This window comes from Nicotiana sylvestris, chromosome 5 (assembly GCF_000393655.2).
Source record: "Nicotiana sylvestris chromosome 5, ASM39365v2, whole genome shotgun sequence".
Lineage (NCBI taxonomy): Eukaryota > Viridiplantae > Streptophyta > Magnoliopsida > Solanales > Solanaceae > Nicotiana > Nicotiana sylvestris.
This window is the reverse complement of record NC_091061.1, coordinates 154,907,456-154,930,674: the sequence shown is the minus strand read 5'-3', so window position 1 is coordinate 154,930,674 and position 23,219 is coordinate 154,907,456. Positions and strand designations below refer to the sequence as shown.

The 23,219-nt window shown below is 41.3% G+C and overlaps 1 protein-coding gene across 1 annotated transcript; it reads right to left on the bottom strand.

The window, feature by feature from the left end:
* Positions 1-21,066: 21,066 nt before the first annotated feature.
* On the bottom strand, positions 21,067-22,718 carry LOC138869523 (uncharacterized). The gene is made up of 3 exons (XM_070147145.1): positions 22,221-22,718; positions 21,362-21,633; positions 21,067-21,280 (listed from the first exon to the last, which is right to left on the bottom strand). Exons 1-3 carry the CDS (start codon positions 22,716-22,718, stop codon positions 21,067-21,069), a joined length of 984 nt encoding a protein of 327 aa, XP_070003246.1.
* Positions 22,719-23,219: the final 501 nt, after the last annotated feature.

Below are 23,219 nucleotides of genomic sequence, written 5' to 3'. Positions count from 1 at the left end.
TTAAATGTATTCCCGCATTATACTGGTGGGCGACCTAGAACTTAAATGTATTCCCGCATTTTACTGGTGGGCGACCTAGAACTTAAATGTATTCCCGCATTATACTGGTGGGCGACCTAGAACTTAAATGTATTCCCGCATTATACTGGTGGGCGACCTAGAACTTAAATGTATTCCCGCATTATACTGGTGGGCGACCTAGAACTTAAATGTATTCGAAATTGTTTCCCCGTTCTTCCGAGAAAATTTTTGACAATCGGCAGAAAATTTTCTGCCCCGGTTTTTGGTGACTTCCCTGGCGTTGCATCTTGCTGCCATCATCAATCCTTTGTTTTCCTGCAGCAGACAAAAGGATTTAATTAGTTTTCATCGTGGTGGTAGAGGGTGCCTTTCTGGCGGATGATTTTTCCTTTCTTCTCTTTTTCTTGCTCTATGTCCCCATAATTGATTAGTGGGCAGAGTTGCCTGCTGGGGGTCTCTAGCCTGCTGGGGATTGGCTTTCAATTAATCCCCTTTTCTGCTTTCTCTTTAAGCACATGCTGTGGGAGTCTGCTTTTAACTCCCGAAACCACTCCCTTTAGGAGCTTACTTCCTCCAAAATTGCCGGGCACGATCACTGCATTGCCTGGGATCGGCTTTTAAGACTGTTTGTATTATCCTGCATTGGATGAATTCCCCTCCGGTTTCTGGTAGTAAGCTTTGAAAAATCCTTTCAAGACAAATTTTAGGAAAAGAAATAAAAGATAGAAAAAGGAGAAAGTCTTTCTGAACCAATATTTGGTGGGAGAAGAAACTCAAAAGAACTTATCTGGAGGACATGACTGGTCCCCGTGATCATGACGTGCACCACAGATTCCCGACCCAGTCTATTTGTATCAATCGATTTGCCCGATGGTCTGATTTGCTGGGGATGATAAAGGAGTGTCCATTTCGTTTCGAATGTGGTAGCTTTTGTTGATCTGTCTTGTCGCCTCATAGTGCCCTTCGAGGGGTTTTCACTAATGAGACTCTCTCTTTTCTCTCATCTCCCGGCGCCTTATGGTGCCTGTGAAGGTTTTCACCAATAAGACTCTCTCATTTCATATCCCTCATCTTACATCGCCTCTCGGTGCCTGTGAAGGTTTTCACCGATAAGACTCTCTCATTTTATTTCTTTCGAGGAATCGGGGTGTTGTAGATACGACCCTCTCTTCTGGAGATTCCTTTGACCATCAATTCATTCCCAGTCTTACGATCCTCTTCTTTGCTGGGGATCGGTGTATTATTCTCGGCCTTATTTGCCTGACTCGACATCTCTTGAACATTGATCGGGAGGTCTTTTTGGACGTTGATGTTGGTTTTGGTGTGGGGTAAAAGAAAGGCTATAAAAATGAAAATAATTTGATGGGTGATGTGCTACAACTTTTGGAATCAAACCTTTGTTGGAACTTAAAACATAACCTCTGCCCCAGTTTTCTTGCTTGGGGAATTTTATTTTTTTACACTTATGTTGAGCTATGTGCGTTACGCACATTGTGCCTATTATGCACACTATGTACATTATGCATCCTATATTCACTATGATGCACACTATGACCGAGCCGTGAGGCGCCTACGTATCCTCTTCGAGGAATCAGGTCAAACGTAGTTCCCAACGGTTTTGTATTTCTTATGCTTTTATCTTCTTTTTTTCTTTTCCTTCTTTTCATTTTCTTTTTCTTTTCTTCTTCTTTTTTTCATGTCTTTTCCATTAGTGATTCCAAAAGAGGGGTATGAAAGAATAACTTAAGGCTCAAAGGGGGAATCAAGGGTTAAAAGTGTTTGGATAGAAGAAAGAATTGCCTCTGTCATCTCATTATCCAATAAATGCCAAATACAAACAAATAAACCAAAAATTGCAATAATTAAAGAAATTACGCATAATATCTCTTGACCGCATCTGAATTGATAGCCATGTCGACACATCTACCTTCGACATCTGTCAAACACAAAGCACCGTTGGACAATACTCTGGTCACGATATAAGGCCCTTGCCAATTTGGGGCGAATTTGCCTTTTGCCTCGACCTGATGTGGGAGGATCTTCTTCAATACCTGCTGCCCTACTTCAAACTTCCTGGGGCGCACCTTCTTATTATATGTTCTTGCCATTCTCTTCTGGTACAGCTGACCATGGCACACTGCTGCCAATCTTTTCTCATCTATCAGGCTCAACTGTTCCAATCGAGCTTTGACCCATTCATCATCATTAATCCCGGCTTCAGCGACAATTCGGAGGGACGGAATTTCGACCTCCGCCGGTATTACGGCTTCAGTTCCGTACACCAACAAATAAGGAGTTGTACCTATGGAAGTCCGGACAGTAGTGCGGTAACCCAACAAAGCAAAGGGTAATCTCTCGTGCCATTGTCTGGATCCTTCCACCATCTTTCGCAGTATCTTCTTGATATTCTTATTGGCTGCTTCGACCGCTCCATTCGCCTTGGGACGATATGGGGTGGAATTGCGGTGTGTAATCTTGAATTGTTGGCATACCTCTCTCATCAGGCTGCTATTAATATTCGCACCGTTATCCGTGATGATTTGGGATCCCAAATCTGCAGATGATATGGGAATGGACAAGGTCCACCACTGCCTTTTTGGTTACTGATTTGAAGGTTTTAGCCTCAACCCATTTGGTGAAGTAATCAATGGTCACTAGAATGAACCTATGACCGTTGGATGCTGCCGGCTCGATGGGCCCAATGACATCCATGCCCCATGCCACAAACGGCCAGGGTGCTGACATCGTATGTAACTCCGTTGGCGGAGAATGAATCAAATCTCCATGTATCTGGCACTGATGGCATTTCCTCACGAAAGTGATACAGTCGTGTTCCATGGTGAGCCAATAACACCCTGTTCGAAGGATCTTTCTTGCCAATACATATCCGCTCATGTGTGGCCCACAAACTCCAGCATGTACCTCTGCCATAACCGTCGTTGCTTGACTGGCATCTATGCATCTCAACAATCCCAAATCCGGGGTTCTTTTGTACAATACTCCTCCGCTGAGGAAGAAACCATTCGACAAACGCCGAAGGGCTCTTTTTTGGTCTCCAGAGGCATGTTCTGGATATATCCCCATTCTGAGGTATTCCTTGATATCATGAAACCAGGGTTCGCCATCTGCTTCTTCTTCTACGGCATTGCAGTAGGCGTGCTGATCACGGACCTGGATGTGCAGAGGGTCAACATACATTTTGTCAGGGTGGTGCAGCATTGATGCTAAGGTGGCCAAGGCATCCGCAACCTCGTTGTGAACTCTCGGGATGTGTTTGAACTTCACCGATCGAAATTGCTTGCTCAGATCATGCAAGCATTGTCGGTATGGTATGAGTTTTAGATCTCGTGTTTCCCATTCTCCCTGAATTTGATGTACCAAGAGGTCCGAGTCTCCCAAGACCAAGACGTCTTGGACATCCATGTCAGCAGCCAAGCGCAGACCCAGAATGCAAGCCTCATACTCGGCCATATTGTTGGTGCAATAGAAGCGTAGTTGAGCCGTAACAGGATAATGGTGTCCTGTTTCAGAAATGAGTACTGCTCCTATTCCAACCCCTTTTGCGTTTGCAGCTCCATCGAAGAAAAGCTTCCAACCTGGTTCCTCAGGTAATTCCAACTCATTTGTATGCATTACCTCTTCGTCAGGAAAATACGTTCTTAAGGGCTCGTATTTTTCATCAACGGGATTCTCCGCCAAATGGTCTGCCAGCGCCTGGGCTTTCATGGCCGTCCTCGTCACATAGATGATATCAAACTCTGTGAGCAGAATTTGCCATTTTGCCAACCTTCCCGTGGGCATAGGTTTCTGAAAGATATACTTCAATGGGTCCAAACGGGATATGAGATAAGTAGTATACGAAGACAGGTAGTGTTTCAACTTCTGAGCTACCCAAGTTAGGGCGCAACATGTTTTCTCGAGTTGAGTGTACTTGACCTCATGTACTGTGAATTTCTTGCTAAGATAGTAGATGGCTTGCTCCTTCCTTCCTGTGTCATCATGTTGCCCCAACACACAACCAAATGAATTTTCCAAGACCGTCAGGTAAAGAATTAGGGGCTTCCCGGGCTTAGGCGGGACCAATACGGGTGGATTAGACAAATACCCTTTGATTTGGTCGAAAGCCTCCTGACACTCTGCCGTCCAACCTACCGCAGCATCCTTTCTCAGCAACCGAAATATGGGCTCACAAGTTGCTGTGAGTTGGGCGATGAACCTGCTGATGTAATTGAGTCTACCCAGCAAACTCATTACCTCTGTTTTGTTCCTTGGCGGTGGCAAATCTCGGATGGATTCAATTTTGGATGGGTCTAACTCAATCCCCCGTCGACTGACGATGAATCCTAGCAGCTTTCCTGATGGAACCCCGAATGCGCATTTGGCCGGGTTGAGCTTGATATCATACCTTCGGAGTCTTTGGAAAAATCTCCTTAGGTCTGCTACATGGTCTTCCTGACGCCAAGATTTGATGATCACATCATCGACGTACACCTCGATTTCTTTGTGTATCATGTCATGAAACACAGCAGTCATTGCTCGCATGTATGTTGCCCCGGCGTTCTTCAGTCCGAACGGCATTACCCGATAGCAGTAAGTTCCCCATGGCGTAATAAACGCTGTCTTTTCCGCATCTTCCTCGTCCATTAAGATCTGATGATAACCCGCATAGCAATCCACAAAGGATCCGATCTCGCGCCCATCGCAATTATCGATCAGGATATGAATGTTGGGTAACGGAAAATTGTCCTTGGGACTTGCTTTGTTAAGGTTGCGGTAGTCGACGCACACCCTGATTTTTCCATCCTTCTTTGGGACTGGTACCACATTGGCCAACCATTCGGGATACCGAGTGACCCGAATGACCTTCGATTGTAACTGCTTAATCACTTCTTCTTTGATCTTTACACTCATTTCTGTTTTAAATTTCCTTAGTTTTTGCTTGACCGGAGGGTATGCCGGGTCAGTGGGCAATTTGTGAACCACTAAATTGGTGCTTAATCCAGGCATATCGTCATATGACCATGCAAAAACATCTTTGAATTCCATGAGGGTTTTGATCAATTCTTCTCTGACATTCGGCTCAATGTGGATGCTAATTTTGGTCTCTTGGACGTTATCAGCGTCTCCTAGATTCACAGCCTCAGTGTCATTTAGGTTAGGCTTGGGTTTCTCTTCAAATTGGCACAGTTCTCGGTTTATCTCTTCGAAGGCTTCACCTTCGTCACATTCAGATTCATCATCACAAACGACCTCTTGCATCATTGAGTCGGATTCAGATTGATTTATTAGACTAGGTCGAAGATCCGCTGTGCATGCCATGTCATTAGAACCAGTAAAAAGAGAACTGTTCAGAAAGAAAAAGAACAAAACAAAATTAAAATGGGACAAAAGAAAAGAACTTTATTAAACTTGCGGGATAAAAGGGTTCACACTTTTACAAAAACGAAAGTAAAATTTGGATTACACCCTTGAATAATCCAGACAAAACAAAACACACAAAACATAAATCAAAGCCTACTACCAAGACTCCCCTCGGACAGGAAGAGGAGTAACTGTCCAATTGTTTGTCTTGGCCTCAGGCCCCACAAACTGTATCTCTGCTCTGCTGGAACCTTCTCCAGCTTCCACCATACTGACATCCGCGAATAGCTTCTCAAAACTCTGATTCAGGTCTTCATTTATACCGATCAAAGGTCCTAGAATCTTTGGGACCGGTGACCCCTTGGCACTTGCTTTGACAAAAGACCTTGAGAGGCGTGGCACTGGTTTAGGCAGAAACCAGACCCTCTTCTTCATTTTTCGCGCTTGCTTCCTATCTGCTGCGGTTGGTTTGAACCCCAATCCGAAAGTTTCCAGATTTTTAGGAAGGGAGACAGGTTGGACAATCCCTTGAAGCTCGACTCCCAGGCCTTTTCCCGGCACAAATCCATTACCCAGCATTTCTGAGACCATCATGACTGTTGCGGCAGCTACCCTAGGGTGCGGGATGATTTCTCCTTCAGAAATTTTGTTGGCCGACCCTGTATCGAAAATCTGGTAGACCCAAGGACCTTTGTCATCAGCGGTCTCTATGAAAGGTACAATGGTTCCGCCCATGGTGCACGTTGTATCCTCGCCGTGTAACACGACCTCTTGTCTTTCCCACTCGAACTTCACCATCTGATGTAGGGTGGAGGGCACCGCCTTGGCTGCATGAATCCATGGTCGTCCTAACAGCAGGTTGTAAGATACTGTGGCGTCTAATACCTGGAATTCCATGGTAAACAGGACTGGACCGATGGTCAGTTCAAGTAAAACATCCCCCACAGTGGCCGTTCCGTTTCCGTCAAACCCTCGGACACAGATACTGTTCTTGTGGATCCTTCCGTGGTCGATCTTTAACTGGTTCAAGGTAGATAGTGGGCAAATATTGGCGCTTGAGCCGTTATCCACCAATACTCGAGTTACCACCGAGTCTTCACATTTGACAGCTAGGTATAGAGCTTTATTATGCTCCGTACCTTCCACCGGCAGGTCATCATCTGAGAATGTTACCCTGTTCACCTCGAAAATCTTGCTGGCAATGGTTTCCAGGTGGTTTACAGAAATCTCACTGGGTACATGAGCTTCGTTCAATATCTTCAACAGGGCCCGACGATGCTCCTCAGAATGGATCAGTAACGACAACAGTGAGATCTGGGCCGGTGTTTTTCTCAGCTGTTCGACCACAGAATAGTCTTGTACTTTCATCTTCCTCAGGAACTCTTCAGCTTCTTCTTCGGACACAGGTTTCTTGGTTGCAACTGGGTTGGTTCTTCTTAGCTCCACCGGAGCAAAACATCGACCTGATCGAGTCAGCCCTTGCGCTTCACAACTGACTTCTTCCACCTGTTTTCCTTTGTACATCACCACCGCCTTTTCATATTTCCAAGGCACAGCCCTGCTGTCAATCATCGGCAGCTGGACCACAGGCTTTATGGTCACCCGTTCTCTACATACCCCTTTCAACACGACCGCCGGTGTGGGCGGGATCCCTGGTATTACCAACTTGCTTGGCTCGGGTTTGCTTGTTATGGCGGACGGGCTCTTTCCCAATATCACTACCGGCTTGACGCCTTCTCCCTGCGACTGTACACTCGTTCCTCCACTGGTTGAGACTTCTTTCGGGGCGGCTTGGATCATCATCACTGTTTGTGAGGGTTTTCTCAATTCTCCTCCCTCACACACCAACTCAATCATGTGAGTTTCGTGGTGCGCTGGCAGTGGGTTTTGGTTGATGTTAGGAGCTTCTGGTGTCTGGACCTCGATCTTATTGGTGTCAATAAGATCCTGTATGGCATGCCTTAATTTCCAGCACTTCTCGGTATCATGCCCGAGCATCCCTGAACAGTATTCACAACTGATTGATCGATCCAAATTCTGAGGTGGGGGATTTGGTTCTCGAGTCTGGACAGGACTAACCAAACCCAATTGCCTCAGCTTGTGGAACAAAGCGGTGTAGGTTTCTCCCAGCTCCGTGAAAGTTCTCTGCTTCCGCAACCTGTCATTCCTAGCATCTGGATTTCCCCGAAAGCCTGCCCCTGAAGGGTTTCTATACGCCCTTGGTGGAGGGTAGGTGTTTTGTAGTGGTACATATATATTCTGGGGAGCCAGCGCGCGCCATTGTGGGCGAACCGGAGGCTGAGTGTATGCTTGGGCCTGGTGTACGGAACAATGTGGTTCTCGAGGTGGATAGAAATTTTGTGGTGGGTTGTATGGGTAGTTTGACCTGTGAGGTCTGGGTTGGTTGTAGTGCGGCCTGCCAGCCCTGGACCAACTGCCTGCCTCGATCGTGGCAACCTCTTCTTTCTTTCTTCTCAGCGCACCTCCCGTGCCGCTTTGAATAGCCTGGGTTGTGGCTTTGAGTGCCGAATAGTTCAAGATTTTGTCAGACCTCAGACCCTCTTCTATCATGACCCCTATCTTGACCACCTCGTTGAAAGATTTTCCAACTGTTGTCACCAAGTGACCAAAGTAGGTTGGATCTAGTGTCTGCAAGAAATAGTCCACCATCTCTCCCTCTCTCATGGGAGGATCGACTCTAGCTGCTTGTTCTCTCCAGCGGAACCCGAACTCGCGAAAACTTTCCCCGGGTTTCTTCCCAGTTCTCAATAATGTGAGACGGTCAGGGACTATCTCGAGATTGTACTGGAAATGACCTGCAAAAGCCTGCGCCAGATCATCCCACGTGTACCACCTGCTGGAATCCTGCCTGGTATACCATTCTAGTGCAGATCCGCTCAGACTTTGGCCGAAATAAGCTATCAACAGCTCATCCTTGCCGCCTGCCCCTCTCATTTTGCTACAGAATCCCCGCAAATGTGCCATGGGATCACCGTGCCCTTCATATAAATCAAACTTAGGCATCTTGAACCCAGCCGGGAGTTGGACGTCTGGGAAAGGGCACAGATCTTTGTATGCTACGCTGACTTGATTGCCCAGCCCGTGCAAGTTCCTGAAGGACTGCTCCAGGCTTTTGAACTTTCTCAATACTTCATCCTGTTCAGGGGCCTTAGCCGGCTTCTCAATCTCTGCCGGCACTTCCAAATGTGGATTGTAAGCCTGTGGTTCGGGGGCATGAAACGTAGGCTCGGGGGGATAGTATTGTGTATCGTGAGCCTGAAACAATGGCTCACTGGTCGTCCTTTGCAAAGGGGCTGATGTTGGTCCCACAAAAATGGGAATATTGGGTGTTGGGAGAGGTTGATGGGGTGGTGGAGCTTGGGAATCATGAGGGCTTCTTTCTTGATGATAAAGGGGATTTGGGCGGCTTGTGGAAGGGCCAGAGTGAGGGTACTCCGGCATGTGTCCCAGTGTTTCAGGGCTCTTTTGTGTTTTGGCTAGGGCTAGCTGCATTGCATTCATCTCTAGTCTCATCCTTTCAATCTTTTCCATCGCTTCTTTTAGCAACTGGCTCATTGGCCTTTCTTCCTCATTACTATTCTCTGAAGTAGTCATGCTTGTTGCTACCGGTCCTTTGGATCTGGTTTGGTATGAGTGTGTTGCCAGAGTTCTTTAACAACTAACTTGTCTGGATCAGACAACAACAAACTTTGTTAGCGTTAGATTTTAACAGATTTGATCATAACACATAGAGGATGCAATGCACCTAGGCAGTTAACCGTTTCTACATGCTTTGCTTCAAACAACATGCGTCATCCCGGTTTGCTCATTCGTCCCTTTAAAGTATTTTGGGAAACCCTGTGTTTTATTTTATTTGTATTTTCTTTTCTTTATTTATTAAAAGCGGTCGAATCTTATGGGGATTGCCTACGTATCACGTCCCCGCGTGAATCAGACCAGGCGTAGTTCTGCCTCAAAGTAAAGACACATAGAAATTCTTCTGGAATCACTCAATTTCATTATCGAAAATTGCTATTACACATTACTTTAACAAAATAGCAACAGTACAAACTCCACGGTTTTAAACTTGGTTTGAGGAAAAGAAAACAACATATGGGGAAACAACAAACAAAACGAACAGGACTCGATCAAAGACTAATTTTCCAACTTAGGGACCTACGAGGCATCTTTCGGCCCTTTCGCGGCCCTAGGCGTAAGGTCTCTTTGCAAGCTCTTCAACTCGTTCATAATCCGGTGGACGCAGCCCATGATGGAGACAATGAGGGTTTCCCGAGGTGTTTGTTCGCATGCCAAGCATTTCAGGTAGATGTAATGCCCGATCTCGTCAATTCTTGCTCGAATGTTGTCCCTTTCTGCGAACAACTGCCTCATCTGTCGGCTCTTTAATCCTAGCGTTTGTGCATTGGTGGCGAGCTGATCCTGGAACATCTCCATTTGCCTTTCCATCCTGGTCATTGCATTGTAATAACGTCTTCTGTCGGCTTGGGCATCTTGTGTTTGCTTGAAGATCCGCTCTTGCAGAGCGGAATTTGTTTCCTTTACCGCTTTGACGCTCAGTTCACAATCCCTCATGACCTGCTGTAGGCGCTTCCTCCGGGCCATTGTACCTTTTGCCCATTTGACCTTCATCCTTGCTATGCAAGCCTCTGATTGGTCTAATTCTTCTTGGCTCTGGATGACCTGATTTCTCAAACTGGCTATCAATCTTTCGTCGGAGCAACGCTTCTGTCGGTCGATGTTATTCTTACCGGCTTGGCAAAGGCGGGCCTTCAGGGTTTGGTTCTCTTGGTCTAGCTTGTCTTTTTCAGCCTGCTCCTGGGCGACTTGCACGTTGTTTTCGAATACAATCCTTTCAACTTGTCGTTTTAGCTTCCTGATTTCAACCAGGTAACCTTCCTCTTTTGCGAGCCAGTCCCATTGTTCTTGTGATGACTCAACAAAATCTTGGAGGTGAGGCCGTTTGGTTGGCCGTTTCACAATGTTCTTCTTGTTATGCCAAGCGAGATAGGCCGGCGAGACTTCACCCCTAGACACATCACCTACCCGAGTATTTGCCGTCAGGTACTGGCATTCACTCCATATGCAACGAACTGTCTTTTCAGGAAATTGGCCGTCACTGCTGACCTCGACTGCATAAGTGCTGAGATCTTCGTCCGGGTGTAGTACTTGACATCTTCCTAACTGTCTCATCACCCTGTAAGGGGCATAAGGTTGAATACCTCTGAGTCCCATCAAGAGGAAGTGAGGACCAGTGGCGGGCATGTATATGATTTCTTCCACAGAAAGCCAACCCAAAGTCCAGTTTATTTGCGGTGATGACCCGGAGATAGGATATCCATTCTTCAAACCCTCCCGGTGATCGGAAACCTGAAACCCTTAGGTTATAACCCTCGATGCAGCCCCCATTTGTAGACATGTAGCGCATATACTGAGGATGGTGACACAAGTGTTCGATCATCCACATCTGTAATAACAAGTTGCACCCCTCGAAGAAGTCTGTTCCGGCCTTACAAGCCGTGAGGGCTCGGTACATTTCTGACACTATCATAGGAGCAAGGATGCTTTTATCGTTGGTAATCAGGACTTTGACGATTCCAGCCACTTTCAGGTCGATATTTCTATCTTTTCGGGGAAACACCACAAGGCCCAAAAATGCCACCATAAAAGCGAACCGCCTATGCTCATTCCATTTTACCAGATTTCCCCTGCTGCAAACACCACTTTCTGGATCATTAAATCCTCCTATGCTCCCGTACCTCTAGTATATGAATTGTAGGGTAGAAAAACCTCTATCCAGTTCAGCGTACGGGACTCCCTTGCTTATCTTCAACAGATCCATGAATTTGTGTGAATTCACAGCTCTTGGAGCGATCAGGTATTTGTGTCTCAAACCTTCAGTGACGTCCATGTAACCCGCCATTTCTTCTAAGGTTGGGGTGAGTTCAAAATCCGAGAAACGGAACACGTTGTGGGCCGGATCCCAAAATGTAACCAAAGCCTTTATGATGTCGCACCGAGGCCTGACGTTCAACAAATTAACCAAACCTCCCAGGTGCAGTTTGATCTTGTCTTGCTCTGACTTTTCCAAATCCTCCCACCATAATCGCACTTCCAGAGGGATTTTGCTTCTAACTGTTACCGGCAAACTTGGACTTATGCTCATTCTGCATGTTTATTGGGGTGATTAAGCAAAGATCCAAACTCATTGGACTCAAATACCAAATTGACACACCTTTTTTTTTTTCCTAGAAAAACGAAATTTGGTTGTTTCCGAAAAGTATGATGTCACCTTAAAAACTTTCGTTCTTTGGATTGTACCTATATTTTGAAAAACAAGTTGAGCCCGATGGGGGTTGCCTACGTATCTCGCACTCTGCGAGAATCAAACTGACGTAGTTCAGGCATAAGCCGAATTTTGAAGACACACTATTTTTCTCTTAGAAATGAATCAAAGACTCTTACTTTCTAAAACAAATTAATAAGACACACATTTTTTGTTTCAAAATTCTGGCAGAGCTTTAACCATTTTCTGGGTATTGATCTTTCAAGAATAATTATCTCCCTATCCGTTATTCTCTTTTTTTTTTCTCTTTTTTTTTCAAACATTCCCGATATTCAGAAACCGGTCAGCATGCAAGTCTTGAAACAAGTAAATGCATAAAGCAAGCAGGATGTAGCAGGATGGTCTTTATTCTCAGGTTGCTTGTCCTAGACGGACCCAGCCCCTGTGCTGAGTCCCCTAAGTCAAATACATATGATGCAAATAAGCGTTCCTACTAGGGATCCGGCATGAAGTTAAGTTATACTAAGCTGTAAAACCTAGGTGTTTGTTCTAGACCTGGCTTACCCGAGCGGACAACTCGAGCCAAGGATGGGAGCTGTGTACCGGTAACCAAAAGGCCATCCGATTTTGCAACTCCTCCGAATCCTCGTTCTATTTTGGCATATGACACTAACAGAAAGAAGCCACGACCAGCGTGCGCTCCTCAAGAGAGAAGAGAAGGGTTTCGGCACAGTTTATATGTACAGTTCAAACAATATCAAAGCAATTAAAGCAGCATTTGGCACATTAGGCGCGAACACGCAAAAATCAGATAATAAATAAAGCCAAATAATAACAATTATTTTAAGCTCGAATTCTTAACCCTGAACCAGTGGTTCTGGGTTCCAATTCCCCAGCAGAGTCGCCAGAGCTGTCACACCTCCTTTTTACATACCCGCGAGGGCGCAAGGGAGTTTTTTCCAATTAAAGGACAATCGAAACGGGATTTGTTTATTTATTTCAGAGTCGCCACTTGGGAGGTTTAGGGTGTCCCAAGTCACCAATTTTGATCCCGAATCGAGGAAATGAATGACTCCATATTACAGTCTGCGTACCAGAAATCCGGATAAGGAATTCTGTTAACCCGGGAGAAGGTGTTAGGCATTCCCGAGTTCCGTGGTTCTAGCACGGTCGCTCAACTGTTATATTCGGCTTGATTATCTGATTTTATACAAATATGAACTTATGTGCCAATTTTATCTTTTAACTGCTTTCATAATTATTATTATTTTTTACAGGGAATTGCAACGTCGTGAAAACATATCTCGAACCACGTTACATCAATGTACCCGTGGTTATCGATATATCTCGACTCGGTTGAGATTTGGATTTGGGTCACATAAATGTGCACCCGAATTAAGGAAAATAAATTGTTAAAGGCGCGCCTAAAGCAACTAGCGTCTTGTTATTTTGGGGAAAGTCGTAAAAATTCGTTAAACGGCATATCCCGAATTCTAAATACTTTAATATATACATACATCTAGAGGGCCCCGCAGCTTTGTACATTTTGTTTGTCGAGGCTCGTCTCGTTCTATTTTTAAAAGGAATTTGCGACGTCATGGCCATGCATCTCAAACCACGTCACAATCAATGTACCCGCGATTAGAAACACATTTCGAATCCGTCGAGATTTGGATTTGGGTCACATAAATGCGCACCCGAATTTAAGAAGGTAAAATTATTAAATACGCGCTTAAAGAGGCTATCGCGTTATTATTTCGGGAGGGCCGTGAGATTTGCTAAACGACCCATCCTGGAAACTGAATGCTTCGATAATATACATTTAACGAGGGCCCCGCAGATCGTGCGTTTTTATTTATTTTTGTCGAGGCTCATCTCGTTCTTATTTTAAAAGGATATCCTATAGCAACTACGTTTCTTGTCGCGTTTGTCTCTACTAATTGAAAACAGTAGATAGTCCTAATTAATTACGTGCTTGCAAGTTATCTATAACAGCATTCAGAAATGCTTAAAAATCAGAAACGAGGATGCGTGCACAGTCAGCCGAACAAATAATCACGGGCCCAAATCCAGCCCATGCGTGATGGGCCAGACCTGGGCCACTGCTTGTTCGATGCGGGCCTGCTTGGTCTGTTTTGACCTGGGCTCGACCTTCATGAGGTTGAGATTGCAAGTTTTGTGTTCTTTGTCTTAACAGGTGGTTTACTAGTTATATGAGACCATTAATCAGAAAAGGAAGAACTTAGCCAATGATGTACAGTTTTCATGCTTGGCATACATTACAGCACATATTACAAAGTAAACTAAGTCTGAGATGCAACCTATTTCATTGAGAATATTTTCACCTATCAGCATACATATGTAAACTACCATTTAGCTAATCTATATTGATATACACTGGCCATACAGGCTGCTTCTATTGTCAACACAGGAATGAAAATTATCATACAATACATGATATCTAATATAACAATTTATGTATGAAAATCAACTTCAGGTCTTTTCTTTTTGCATTCATGCTCAATGTTCCAATTACATTTGATAGTGCATTGGCTGTGTACCTGGTATAGAGGACAAAGAAGAAAGGACTGATCAGCTGGGCAGTATGCAGTAAACACAGCAACAGTAGATACACAGCAACAAATCAACAACCACAAGTGTTTTCCACAGTCCACAGACAACCAGCAACAATTTCCAGAACAAAGAAAACCAAAGATGGTCGAGCACCAAACAAGTGATCCCAGAAAAGAGTAATGAGATGCAGCCAAGAAAACCCAAAATGTTCAATGCAGTAACAACAGAAAATCAATAACCACAAAAGCTGAGCCAACAGCCAACAACAATCAGCAAAGACAGCTTGAACAACTTGAACTCTTACACAGTTTTCAAATGATACTCATTCACAGTATTCTGAAATCTCTTTCTATTTTTTTTCTGAAGACTAAAAGTCCAGCCCTTTTTAAGTTCTGAAATGGCCTATTTATAAGCCAAACGACCAGTGCAGCTAAGCTGCCTGGATCCTCCCACTTGCAGACTGCCCATACCCTTTAAACCCATCCTTAAGCATCTTTTGATGCCAACCCTTTTTGTTCCCCACGCCTGGTTTTTCTTTAATCAAGAGTTATGGGTTCATTTAAGTATTCATTTTTAAACCCCATACTCTTGTGTCTTGTTCCCCATTGGTATTAGTTTAATCCCAAATTTAGTACCCTACTTGTCAACTTATTTAAACTAAGCCTTTTCTGTTCTTTTCAAACCCCAGACTACCCCTGTTAAACCCTGCTTATTACTGCCCTGCCCCTTGCAGCATCAGGGCATTCTGAACTCATGAAAGTTCAAATTCAGGACTGCCCTGGACTGAACCTTTTCAGTCATTTTTGCAATGCAAACAAACTCATTTCAGACAATGCTTGGGGCATTCAGTCAGTGACAAGGTTCAATTAGTCACGTGAAATTATTAGCTCATTCGATCCATTAGTTATAGAAAACTAATCGACGACGTTTATCGAGTCGACTATACTAATTATAACAGGTAATAATCAGTCGTTCAAATAAACAAACACATACAGGGACCTAAAGGCATCAAACAACTTTTGTTCAATTATTGGGAACCTATATGAATTATTTATGCGACGACTAATCTAATCGAACATGTATATCACAGAATACGTTCAAAACATACACAGAAGACAATCGACCAAATAAAAGGTCTTTACAAGGACGGAAGAAATTAAGAAAAGTATCAGAAAATACCGAACAAACACAACAGAACATGCTAACAGACTCATCCACCCAAAAACAGAAAAGGAAAACTTACTAGAAAATGTTCAAAGCAGGCCGACCCCAGTCCGAATTAGATTTGACCATTTGAGGCCAAACAAACTCTAACCAGGGTGTTCTCAACCGAGAACACCTTGGTTAAGGTCTATTAGACCTCAAACCCTCTATGAAGCAGGTCGGATTCCTCAGGCTCTTGTGTTCTAAGGTTCAGATTCTCAGATTTGATTTTTTAGAAGTTGTGGGTAGATTTGGACCAAACCAAGCTTGGTTTGGTCACGGGGAGGGTCAGGGGAGTGTCTGGTATGAAGATGGGGTGGTTTGGCATAGATCGAGTTTTGTCTCGAATCTTCAAATCCAGATTCGAGACGATGGGAGGTGATTTGAGGCTAGGAAGTAACAGATCCATGTTCAGGAGAGCGAGGGGGTCTTAGGGTGTTCAGGAGGTGGTCACCGGCGTTCATGCCGCCGGGTTCTGGTGAAAGGGAACCTAGGGCGGCTGCTAGGGTTTGGGGTTTCAGGGCTTGGGGAAGGAGACGAGTGAAGGGTGGGGTTCGGATAGGGGCGTGGGGTGTGAGGGAAAGCTTATATACGGAGTAGGGGATTGGATCTGAGCCGTTAGATCAGATGATCTCAACGGCTTGGATCTGATGGTGAGAAATGAGACGGGGTCGTTTGGTTTAAGTGAGGAGCTGGGCTGAACCGGTTATTGGGTCGGGTTATGTTAAATGGATCTGGGGGTGTAATCCTGGCCATCGACCCACTCGAGATCAACGGCCCAACTTAGAAGGGACAGAACGACGTCGTTTGGACCGTGTCCGGGCAGCCTGTTTTTGGGCTGTTTTTGGGCCTTAAAATTTGAAACAAATAGGCCCAATCCGATTTTTCTAAATGATTTGCACTCTTTTTCTTTGTTTTCTAATTTTAAAATTCAACTAAATTAAAATGAGTTTAAAACACACACTAATCAACACTTAACACAATCATCACACACGTATTACAAATTCTTTAAATGATTAAATCACAGCCTAAAATAAAAGACGCATATTTTGTGAATTTTCTTTTAATGACTGAATTATGGCTTAATTAACATGACATACATATTTTGTATTTTACTTGATAAGATAAAAATGAAAAATGGACAGAACCACGAGCGACTACCAGCATATATCACGTAAAATCAAAAATTGTACAACGAGGAATCAATGATTGTATTTGGAGTGATTGTCCGTGGAGCAAAAATCACGTGCTTACACACTGTTATCACATTCACTTCAAGAATGGAGCAAATCAAGTGGGACAATTTTTATGCCTTTTCATGAAAAATATATTATTTTTCTTTAGTCATCATTATATCATCAATATGGTACATTGGGACTCAAACCCAATGTCTTACCAATATAAAGGCATGTTAGGCCATAATAAATTGGGATTCAAACCCAACTCTTATCATTATGGAGCATCAGGACTTCCGATGTCTATTCCTCAATTAATGGCATAATAGGCTAAACAATATTGAGATTCATTCTCAAGCCTTAATTTCAATCACATGCCAAAAAAAGTTATACACAACTAATTTGCAACTTAGCAAATCAAATTTGCTTTCTTAAATAAGTGTACAAATCTCAAATCAGCGTAAAGCTTTATTAATTATTTGTAGCATCTATATGAAATACAACCGTTTGTAGTCAGAATATTTCTTCTAAATTCTATTAGAGTTTAAAAGGATCATAAAATCATTGTCATAATATTTATTGAGTCTCTCTCAAAAATATTGTTGTTTTCGGGGTATATCCTACCTATTGGATTTGATTTAATGCCATGACTTTCCTTCACTCAATTCAACCAAGCAATTAGTGAATAAATTTATCAAAAGTATACCATATAGGTAACAACACACATATAATACTAATACATAAATTCAGTATTTATATTACCTGAAAAGTGACATTATAGGTAACAACTTACCAGTTGTAGCTTGTGCATCATTCATATAAAATACTTAAAAATGGTAAGTCAGTAGCAAGCATCAAGTAGGTCATGGATACTCAAAAATACCTCTTCTAGTAGTCATACTAATCATTGTTTGCTTTCAAATGATACGACCATAAATTATGAAGTATACTTTCTCAATAGCTGGTTTGTTTTCCAAATTTCAAAGAAGTAATTAATCAACCTAGATAAAGATGTGAAGTATTTCTTGTTTTCTTCAAGATGATTTATGCTTTTAATCAGTATGACCAATTTTATTTTATTTTTTATTCCTTTTTTTGGTACTATATGCAAGTGTAAAAATCCAAAAGGAAAAAAAATATTCATCCAAGTAAAAGAAAATGTTTAAAGCGGCAGGACAGATTGAAGATAGTTAACACATAAATATGCATAGGACAATTTATATAAAATATCCTTGGTTACCATGACATGCATCATATCAACAATTAACTGCTACTATGATTTTCACATATAGAACTTCGAAAATTTTATTCCATTCATGTGATATAAAAGATGTAATATTAATATGTGCTTATGCAATACAGGTGTAGTACGAAGTTGTGTGCATATGAGATTTTAAAGGAATGACAAGTATAAGATAATCATACCTTCTTACATTTCATTACTTACCATATGTAGTTTCTCTTTACATTTAACCATGTGATGATATGTATGGCTTCTAATTGTAATCTTTCCGGATGTAGAATTTTTTTTGTAGATATATATATATACAATTAGTTAGAGACTCGTGCTGATAACGTGTTATGAAATAAAAGCAATTTAGTAAAACATGAACAAGAAATAAAGACTTAGTAAAATATGAACAAGAAAGAGATAGAGAGAAAGGAAGAAATTTTCTTCTTCAATTGTGTGTATTTTCTTATCTATTACAAAGCCTTTATATAGGCATGAAAAGTGAAGAAAATATATCATGGAATATGTCATTGAACATAGAACATATGTCATTGAATATGTCATTAACCATTTGAGAGAAAGATCATGGAGGAAGAGTAGACATCTACCATATTTTGATTTTATCATAACAAGTTCATAATTATTTGTAGGTATTTGTAAAGAAGATATTTTGTAAACTTAGTGGTAGGTAAAACTATAGGTTTGGTTTACGATGTACACTCCAATATTTGTAGACTAAAAATTAGAACTTAAAGTTTACTAATAAATTTCAAATGTACGTCGACAATTTAAGTTGAAAAGGGGAACTTTTAACCTTTAGTTATTTTTAAAAGTTACTTGTTGTAAGGTGGATTGTGAATATCCTTTGAAATATTCATGCTAAAAGAGCACTATTTTATTATTTTATCACAATAAAATAAGAATTCCTAAACCTAAAAGGGCTATGTGCACGAGACTTTATTTGTAGTTTTAAATTTATTCTCTTTCAATTAACTTTATTTTAGTAAAATTATACGACATTTAAAAAGTGTTTTAAGGGAACGAAACTTTCCTCCTTTCATTTATTTGGGTGTTGGTTTTCTTTTACAAATATATTGTCTTACTAAGTTTAAACAATGAAGGATTCAATAGTACATAATATTTAGTTGATTTTGAAGTCATAAATATTAGAAAAATAATTAAATGATTATTTCTAAATATTAGGAAAGTAATTAAATGACTATTTTGTCTAGTGTGAAATATGTTTTTAAAGGGTAAAAAAGGCGAATGACATTTCGCTAAGGGCCTTCGTGCTTTTAATATAGTATAGATAAATCATGGAAGAAAAGGCTTAATATTGCAAACTCTTTTTACTAGTGTAATCCCATTAATGGAGAGAGGATGTACGCAAATATTACCCCTACCTTATACAGTTAGAGAAACTATTTTCGATAGAAGTATAAGGTGGAATATGGTGTTTATAGTAATACTCAATCTTTTAGTAGTAAAAGTTGGGAAAAATACATAGTTTACTCATTCACTTTGCACCCAAATCTCTGTTACACACCATTGACCTCGGGCTTAACTTTGCACACCAAACCTTTCAAATGTGTGTCAATTACACACTACTTTTGACCAGCCTCTCGGACGTGTAAAACACGACCAATACGGCGCGTGAAAAGTTATTTTCTGCCTCACCTGATAAATTACAACGGCTAATTACTGGAATTGGGCCCATTTTCCTAACCTTAACGTCCACTTCTTCATCTTCTTCTTATTAAAAGCAACCATTTTCATCTCCTTCATATTAAAAGGAACCAATTTCAGAAAAACACAACCCCCATCTTCACCTTCCACATCTAATCTTTTCAAGCTCGTTATATTTATTCAATTAAGGTGCAATACATAAGGTAAGATGGTTATTCTTCTGTCAATTCTCGTATTAGAGTTCATATTGAATGGAGAATTCGGGTCCATTTTGTCGATGTGGAGATGCAACTGAACTACTAATTTCATGGAGCACAGACAACCCTGGTCGTCGATTCTACGGCTGTAAAAATTACGAGGTAACCTTAGATTGTTATAATCATTATTTCAAGATTTTATAACTTCATTTCAAATTGTTTATGGATTTGCATAAAGATAAAAAAAACTGGGTGTAAGTATTTCGCATGGTTTGATCCCCCGACTCATGAACACTTGAAGCCAGTGATTTTGGGTCTGCTTAAGAAGAAGAAGCAGTTTGAAGCGCATTTGTAGGAATTCAGAAAACAGAGGAATTGGAGGAGACTTTTTTTTTTCTTCTGATTTTCGGATTAATCATCATTAAGGACATTGTATTTGGTAGTTTTGAGCACTGCTATAGTGTGTAATGATACTCCCCTGTATTGGGTGTTCATGTATTTGGCTTATTGATGTTGTAGTTGTCTATAAGGGTTATCCCCTATTTTATTAGAGATGTACAAGCTCTTGCGTTATATTCCTATTTAGCTCATTGAAGTTGTTGGTCATCTCTTATGTTATGTTCATATTTAGCTTTGGTAACCAAACATAGGTAATGCAGCTTTTGTATAACCAAAGTAAACCAGTATAAAAAGAAGACCTAAATATATTTCATTTCACAAAATAAGTGTTCAATAGTAGACACCAACACGGATTAGCAACACTTTACAAAATATAGCACTTAGTTGTCCATAGCAACACTTTACAAAACATAATACATTGTTTTCCATAATATCACTTAACAAAACATAAATCTTGAACTACAACCAACATCTTCATTTCTTTTCTTGCTTCTTCATTGGTTGAGATTATGAACTAGCTTGATTAAGATTGTGTTGTGATTCTGCAGTTCTTTGAAGTTGTCTTGTGCTTATGGCTTTTTTTCCCATCCACCTCAAGCCGGCACTTCTTGGTTGGTAAGCACATTCCTCCCCTGAAGTTGTAGACCTCTTAGTCTTAGTTTCGGTGCTAATGGCCCTTGGATATTGTCCTCCACTCTGCCAAAGTACAATATACTTAGTTACAATATTACATTCAATAGAAGCAAGATATACTAATTATAGCTTTAGTTAGTTCACTTACAGTAAAAGAAGTGAACTCATTCCTTGCTTGAAACAACCCAATTCCACTGCCTCTACCTCTTCCAACCCTCTACCTGTTGCAGAAACTCCTTTACCTCTTGCTGATAGTGAACTAGATGATATAGTAGTATTAGTTCATCTTCCTCTTCCTCTTCCTCTACCCCTTTCAGCAGCAGAGGAAGGTGTACCATTTGGTACAACATTTCTAGCAGTAGCATTTCCAGCAACAGTTTTTTTAGTGGGGAATCCCCTCTTGTTGTGTCCACACACACCATAGAGGGAACAAGTCATCTCCATAACTCTCCTTGAAAGCTTCCCAGATTTTGGATGTTCAGTTTTTTCTCTTTTTCTAATTTTTTTGGTTTACCAGACATCTTTCTAATAGGGGGGTTCAATAGGGGGTGGCCCGAAGATGGCCACTGTTTCATACACGATACATGCTGGATAAATATTGAATAAGCCTTCAAGTAAGTGGTTACGATACCAATGTGCAATATGGTGAATAGGCTCCATGTCCTTGAAATGCATGCTAGCAATTGCATGACAACAGGGGATATCTTTTAACTGACAAGCTCTGCAACTATATGTCATATTCACTAAGGATACCACTTGCTTGTATTTAGGATCTTTAATTTCATAGCCTGTTTCACCATTCCATCTTGGAGTACACTTCATAGACTTTGCTAAATTATCCTGGTAAACCTGCATTGCTATTGGGGAGATATCAATATCTATGTCTCACAGAACTCTCTCATCTTACCTATCTTAATCATCAATTTATTATGATTCCTCTAACATTATGATGATTGTCTTGTGTCTCTCAGCCGGAATCCAGGAATTGAAAGTTTCACACATGTCGTTGTCAATAATATCACACTTCTTATCACAATTGAAATAAGCTCTGCACCATGTTTCTTTTATGTAGTGGAGTAAACTTTCAAATATACCATCCCCAAGCTTGTCTAGCATATCAAGTTGGTCATTCAATTCTGCAATACCAGAAGCTCTTGCACATCTTCAGAAAGTTTTTCTCCTCTCCAATCCTCTCCATTTTTTTGACCAATTTACAAGGATGTGCCTAGCACGCATCCTGCATTCACACTCAGGCAACAAATCTTACAATATTAATTAAACCTTGAAGCATTCAAAAAAATAATAGTTACTGAAACAGAACAGTTAATGTTAAACACTGAATAAGCCTAGTGACTGAAGCGAAACAGTGCTTCTGAAATTAGTTACTGTCTGAAAATAGTTAATAAAGGAAAATAGTTACTAAGGGAAAATATTACCTTCTGTATATCAGACATAATTGTAAGGTCTCTACCATCTTCTAAGCCCAATTCTTCACTCATACACTTCGTAAACCAAGTCCAATTGAATGTGTTCTCCACCTCTACAACTTTCAATACAATTGGAAATATCTGATTGTTTTCATCTTTGGAGACAGCTACAAGAAGTTGTCCCTTGCAAACTCCTTTCAAGAAACATCCATCAAGACAAATAATTCTTCTGCATCCTTCCAGCCAGCCCCTTTTCATGGCATGTAAACAAACATAGATTTTAGAAAATACTAGTTTTCCATCACCTTGATCTTCTTCTTTCACCACACATGTACTCACAGGATTGGTCTGCAAAATCATACCTCTATAGTCATAGAGTCTTTTAAATTCTTGATCCACATCACCAATGATTTCTTTCAATATCTTAGCTCTAGCCCTATGGGCAGTTAATCTCCCTACATAAAGGTCCAGTTCTTGCTTTATCAATTTTCTCAACCAAATCTTCATACCTGATTGTGATATAATTCTGCTCTTGTATCTTTTTGCAAGATATCTTGAATTACACAACTTGTTCTTATTGGTTGTATAACACTTGTGCACTGATTATATTTTTTTACCTTAAAATTATTGGATCTGCGATCTTTACTAGCTGCTAAAAGGCATCCACATTTAGGTACCATACATTTAACCCTCACCCTATATGGCTCATTTATGTACTTCTCAATCTGTACCCTTTTTTTAAATTGCATATTTGGTGACTGCTTCCCTAAACTCATCAACATTTGCAAATATCAATCCAAACTCCCAAGTTATTTTCTTGGCAGTAGGATCAAAGACCAATCTCTTCTTTTTCTTTTTTTCCCCCTCTATTTTCCTATTATGTTCTTCACCAACTTCACCTTCCACATCTGAAGAAAAGCTTTCATCATCTAAAGAACTAAAGTATGGCTCATCAGTCCCAATTAGACCTCCATACCTATTTTGCTTACTACCTGTACAGATCTCATC